Source organism: Erigeron canadensis, chromosome 1 (assembly GCF_010389155.1).
Source record: "Erigeron canadensis isolate Cc75 chromosome 1, C_canadensis_v1, whole genome shotgun sequence".
Lineage (NCBI taxonomy): Eukaryota > Viridiplantae > Streptophyta > Magnoliopsida > Asterales > Asteraceae > Erigeron > Erigeron canadensis.
Genome location: NC_057761.1, coordinates 53,063,326 through 53,069,735, shown reverse-complemented (window position 1 = coordinate 53,069,735; position 6,410 = coordinate 53,063,326). Strand labels below are relative to the sequence as shown.

At 33.7% G+C, this 6,410-nt stretch overlaps 1 protein-coding gene across 1 annotated transcript; it reads right to left on the bottom strand.

Moving 5' to 3' along the window:
• Nucleotides 1-2,525: 2,525 nt before the first annotated feature.
• On the bottom strand, nt 2,526-6,410 carry LOC122585724 (tetraspanin-3-like). The gene is made up of 2 exons (XM_043757846.1): nt 5,806-6,410; nt 2,526-2,996 (listed from the first exon to the last, which is right to left on the bottom strand). Exons 1-2 carry the CDS (start codon nt 6,316-6,318, stop codon nt 2,649-2,651), a joined length of 861 nt encoding a protein of 286 aa, XP_043613781.1. The 5' UTR covers nt 6,319-6,410; the 3' UTR covers nt 2,526-2,648.

The following is a 6,410-nucleotide window of genomic DNA, read 5'->3' as shown; positions in this document are numbered from 1 at the left end:
TCTTTTTTAATAATATACCACTATATACAAACTATATAGATAATTGTACAAATCAATAATGAACAACTGTGATACATACACCAAAATAAATGGTACGAATATCATTTTTCTAAACTAAAACAACATAAAATTTTCAAACTTTTGATGTGACTTAATATTTGCGTTTAAAATATTATTATAATATATTCGAAAAGTGCGTATGAGGCTGTTATACACCCAACTTGCATGAAAAAACTCTTTCATATTAACTTTTTAATATTTTGAATAAATGTTTTGCCCTTCATGTTGTTATGTTTTAAAAAAAGGTATGTAAGAGTTTTTCACCCAACTTAGATGTCTAACAACCTCATATTCTCTTCCCCCAATATATATTTATGAATACAAAAGCATTATTGATAGGGGTGTAAACGAGTCGAGCTCGAATACTGCCAAGCTTGAGCTCGAGCTCGAATTCATTAGAAGCTCAGCCCGAGCTCGATCGAACCTTATTGTTTATGCTCGAGCTCGATCGAACCTTTCGAGCCCGGCTCGCGATGTTTTAAAAAAGCTCGAGCTCGACTCGATCTTGGCTCGTTTGTCAAAAAAAACTCTACAAGTTCGAGCTCGGTAAGTTAACTAGGCTCGATTATCAAAAGTTCGTGAAAAAAGCTCGTTAGTCTATAATATATCAATTAATATGCATATATATTATTATATTATATATGAAAGCTCGTTTAGGCTCGCGAGCTTATTCGATTTATGTATTCGAAGTTCGAGTTCAAGTAGTAAACGAGTCAATAGTTAAGCTCGAATTCGACTCGAGCTCATTTAGGCTCGGCTCGAAACGAGCTTTTTCCGAATCGAATTTGAATAATTCGCGAGCATGATTGACTCATTTACATCCCTAATTATTGATGTATCTTTTGGGGAAAAAAGGATATAGAATATTTTTAAGTTAATTATGAGAAACTTTAATTATTACTTTTTTTTTCAAACGTTTATCATAATTTTTTTTAAAGAAAAAAGTGAATGTGGGGTTATTATACATCCAACTTAAGTGATAAACTCATCACGTATTATTTTTTAAATATTTTTTGCATATTGCATAAATGATTGAGCCTCATAATTTTTAAGAAATAAAAAATCATTATTGGAGGAACTTTTCACCCAATTGGTTGCGAGACTGTATGGAGTGGAGGGGGGGGGGGGGCAAATAGCCTGACGCCGCTCCTTACCGCCTCATCGCCGCCCGCTACATCTCCCCGATGGGTGGATTTGGCCAAAAAAAAAATGCACTCCCGATCAATATTAATCGCCCATTTTGTGTGAGATTTTCAAAAAATCAAGCCGTTGAAACAGATCTAAACAAAAAAAACTCTTTTTTTTATGATTTATCTCTTAATCTCTCTATATACACACACACACATACACATGCTTGTACAGGATTAGTTCCAGCGGCGGCAACAGTTAGCAAAGAAGAATAGGGGAGAGATTTCTGGCGGCAGCAGTGGCGGTGGTCAGGCGGTGGTGGTGATCGATTTTCTGACGAGTTTTCCAACGAGATTTCATTCACTTTCTTTCCGGTGTGTTATTAATCTTTATCCCCATTTTCTTTCTTCGGTAATTAATCAGTAGATCGAGAGAGATAGATAGAAAGATAGATAGATAGATCGACAGAGAGAGACAAAGATATATAAACATGTGTGTGTGGTTTTTTTTTCTAAATGTAAATATAATAATAATAAAAAATAAAAATAAAAATAAAGGAGGGCTCCCCAAAGAGGAGTCTCATTCCAAGAAAAAAAGAGGGATATCTCTTTGGGGAAGCCCCCGCCACATGGCGGAAGTCGCCTCTATGTTGGGAGCCCTAAAATCCCTCTACTCCTCATAGTTTGAAACAACTCCATCTTTATTTCCCCCATTATTAAAAGACATTTTCTATAAGAGAGATGAATTAACTAGCCTGCAAACTAACGAGGGAGTCAAACGTGTACAATGGTTAAGTTCATTAAATTTACACCAATCATCCTTACTAATTTTATGATGATTCTTTGATCTACAATTATATCACATAAAACTCGAAGACTTCATACAAAGAATAATGTTCCCGACGTTAATCTCCCTTCTTAAAAACTTGAACGCGTTCCTTCCTTTTCAAAGTCTCCAACACGCCACCCATACAAATATTAAATATACAACCCCTTAAAAGATTTTCGTAGCTCGTTTTATTCAGACCATCCAGAATTCCACCCATCATGCTTATATAGCTGGACCAGTCTTTGACAGAGAACACAAATGGGCCGATGGTTTACTCATTGTGTTTGCAACATTGCCTTCAGTTTATCATAACATGATTACATGACTACATATACAGGGTACTTTATCATTTTATGAATAAACATTTACCATATAAACCACATCAATTATTTAGTGATTTCGAAATAATCTAACCAACTGAGTCCAGCATTTCCACCCTGTATAATACTATCACAATGCGTCAATGCCCTTCGATTTCTAACAACCTTTTTCATAATTAAAAACCAACTACCATATTTACATATATTCAATTAAAAACAAACCCAAATTCAGAAAACAAAAACACAGAAAAAAACATTTTTCCTACAAAATGAAGAAGAATAATTTGAAATCGATCAAAACTATAAAACTGACTAGAAATGTATCCGAGTGGGTCGTGCTTTCTCCATCCTGGTGGCACCATACGGTTCATCGTTGTCCATTCTCTTGTTGTTTCTAAAGGCACCACATGCAACGACATAGGCAATAACTAGGATGATTAGAACAACGATGTTGATAACTGACACCTTTCTCCAACTTTTTCTTAGGCTCCCTAAGACCCCGGCTTTGCACGAGTCACAGTTGTAGCACAATTGGTCTTGGTCGTTGGTCCACCGGTTGCAATCAAGATTGCCGGGTATAGTAGCTGCATTCACTGGGTTCCAAACTGTCTCGTTCACATAAGTGTATCCACATTCTGTTGGTGGCTTGCAACATCCAGACTGTATAGAGTCATCATATCAACAAATTAAATCTTTAGAAAAAAAAAAGTTCTCAAACACCTTTAATTGAACAACCAATTCTATCTGGAAACTGATAAAAATTCATTCTTTTTAGTCATAAACTATCGCATATTTCCAAAATTGTCCCTGTTGTACTAAAAAGTTTAAAGTTAAACAAACACTCTGTTCATTGCACAAGAATTGTCCCATAGGCATGCCATTTGCCAGACATTAATGTCACTAAACAAATGTCATTGGGTGTGTCAATTTCGTCCTTTTACGCCTATATTTATCAAAAGAATGGATAAGTTATTAAAAAAGGTTAATATATTCATAGTAAAAGTAAACATTATCCTATATTCTAATCTCTTTAGATAATTTTACTAAGTGTGATAATGTTTATACCAAAAAAGTAACAAAATGTTATCTAGTACTATTATATTTATTCAATAAAGATGCATAATAAGTATCTGTTTAAGAGAACAAGCATAATACCCGTGTATTGCAACGAAATTTTGTTTTAAGATTGACAATTTGTTATAATGGTAGATATGTTAATTTAGTGTTGTAGCGTGTAGAGGTCATTTTGGGAACTATAAATATGGTGAAAAGAGCATTTTGGGGAAAAAGTTTAATTTCTTAAAACATATCATAAATAAAACCCAAAGTTTAATACTTGCGTGTTGCGACGAAATTTTGTTTTAAAAGTGACAATTTGTTATAAAGGTAGATATATGGTTATTTTAGTGTTGTATTGTGTGTAGGGCATTTTAGGAACCATAAATATGGTGAAAGGGGCTTTTTGAGGAAAAAAATATTTAATTTCTTAAGACATACCATAAATAAAATGAGAAAGTTTAAATAAAGCATGCAGTACCTATTTTAGGTAAAGCAGGGGAGATTATGTAAAATTCAGGGAAAGGTTATGTAAAATTCAGGGGGCTATGCACGTTTATTAAATTCAAAGGTTTAATTTATAACTTTTTTTAAAGTGACAGTACCTAAGCTTAAGTAAAGTCTTTATAAAGGAGTAAATAAATAAATATAAAAAAGTATAGATAAAGATAGTAATATATGTAATTAATTTGACACCAAATATTTGGCTTAGACCTGACAAACTATTAGACTATTACCTATTAGTCGATAATTCTTCGTTCTTAAAATAGAGGTGTTACATTGACGGTTAACTTGGCCGGTGAAGCAGAGTGGCACTTTTATTGTCTTTTACTATTTTGACACCGAAAAATACTCGTTTTGAATAGAAAATGCTTGTGAAAGATGTAAGATCGACTAATCATTTGTTACTTTACGCTTGAATAATGAATGAAAAAATTAGAAACAAAGAATCATTAATTGTTAGTTGGTCCAATAACTTTATTAATCTATACACACTACTTTGATTCATACACGTACTCAACTTACCAGCATTTCAGTATAATTATTTACGAGTCCACGTTCATTATAAATTAAGTCAATCGAACATATAGTCTTAAACTATCAGACCAACGCAAATATTACACAAAATTCCTAATTTGTAACATTGAAACGTTTAAACTAACATATATTTTGTTTACACTAATTTTTTTTTTAAGGTGAATTTCGCTGGAAACTTCGTGTCGCGATTCGACAGCGGAAGGTCTAGCACACGTTGTCTTAACCAGGTCCGCGCTAGAGAGCTCCCTCAAAGTAGAAATGTCTATTTCAAATACCCGATGGTACTAATCCGTCCGAAGGCATGACGATCAATAGGGGTAAACCCCGCCTCCTCAAACTTGAACATGGTTATATCCAAGCCAAGCCCTCATAAAAGGAACTTCTTTATGTCCTCCCCAAGGCTTGAACTCAAGACCTCATGGATAAGGATATGGTATTTCAACAATTGAGCTAATGCTCAAGGACTTGTTTACACTAATTAATAGATAAAATTTAACATTTTGTGTTAAGTATATACTGGTATTCTTTTAGGGGTTTGCTAAATACAACCCTTAGGGTTGTTTGTGTTTAAGATGCATAAATTGTTTGTACATTTACAATGAAAATCAAAGAGCGAACTTTTAATTGGAAAGATACAATTTTTTTTTTTTTATGCACGGAAGCATTTCCCATTCTTTTATTATCTTCATTCGCACCGACCTTTCGAATATTTAATGTTCAATTACAGAGATTGTCGACGTAGTAGTAGTATCTAGTACTCCACAAAACCCAAGTTTCCACGAAATTCGATTCTTGAAAGTTGAAACTATCTATATTTATAGTAAGCAAATAAATACTTGTAGCACACAACAATGAATCAAGTGTTACTTTCACACCATTTTGCTACGAAAATACATTGTACCTAACAAAGCGTCCTAGATACCACAACTAATTATAATAAGATGAGTAAGATTAGTAAGTTATCATGAAATTCTAATAAAAACTAACTAGTTGGTAAATACACAACTATTGTTTAAAAAAATTCTTATAGTTATAGGTTGAAATTTATTTATTGTCTGTCATATTCATTTCAAAATTAATTTACTTCACAAAAAAAGTTCCGATCATCATTATTATTGTTTCACCTATATAAAAATAAGCATCATAAAGTAACCGTTGCCACTTTTGAAATGTATTTTTCTAGCTTAAAAAGTTAGCTAATTAACTTTACCAAATTCAAATAAACTAACTTTAATTCTTCTAAGTTGTACTGTAACAAAATACAAATGCACCATACTTAAAAAAAAAATCATACATGTAAGCTTAGTTAAGCAAATAAACAATATTGAGAATGTATTATATCAAAAGAAGATCGATTAAAAGAACTAATGATTACCTGAATAGGATTAAGCTTCCTAAGATAATACATATCAGCAGTCTCCGGAAACCCACCAACAACCCGACCCGTTTTGGGGCAAGTTTTGGAGTCATGAATACAAGATCTTATTTTACCCCAATATCCATCACTAGCAACCCGATCCTTCAACCAACCCGAATAATCTTCCAAATAATAATCCGGGTAGACCCGGTTCAAAACAGGTCGCCCGGATCCTTTATCAGTCACAGCATAAGCGAAGATGATAAAACCAATCAAAACAGCTATAATAACGAACATGGCCCACAAGTAAAGATACATCAAGAAAGTGTTGCGGTAACACGCGCCGGCTATCCCAGCTAGAGAGACCACCATTATGGAGATGCCGATAACGATGATGGGCCATTGTAAAAAGCTCATGCAGTCTGTGTTGTTTGCGCGCGTGCTTAGCCAAATGCCACCCCCGAGAATGGGGATTGAGAGTAGGAAGGTTAGGAAGTTTAGTAAGCCTATTAAGTGGTTGCTTGTTCTCATTTTAATTTGTTTTTTTAGTTGTGTGTTTAGAAATGTATGTTTTTTTTTTAGGTTGTGTTTGAATGTGAAGATGCAGATGCAGATGGTGTGAA

What these genes read in the sequence shown, in the direction of transcription:
- LOC122585724 (XM_043757846.1), bottom strand. Translation starts at nt 6,318, where the DNA reads ATGAGAACAAGCAACCACTTAATAGGCTTACTAAACTTCCTAACCTTC. An exon ending in GGAAGCTTAATCCTATTCAG is followed by an intron (nt 2,997 to 5,805) that starts GTAATCATTAGT and finishes GACTCTATACAG; the next exon opens with TCTGGATGTTGCAAGCCACC.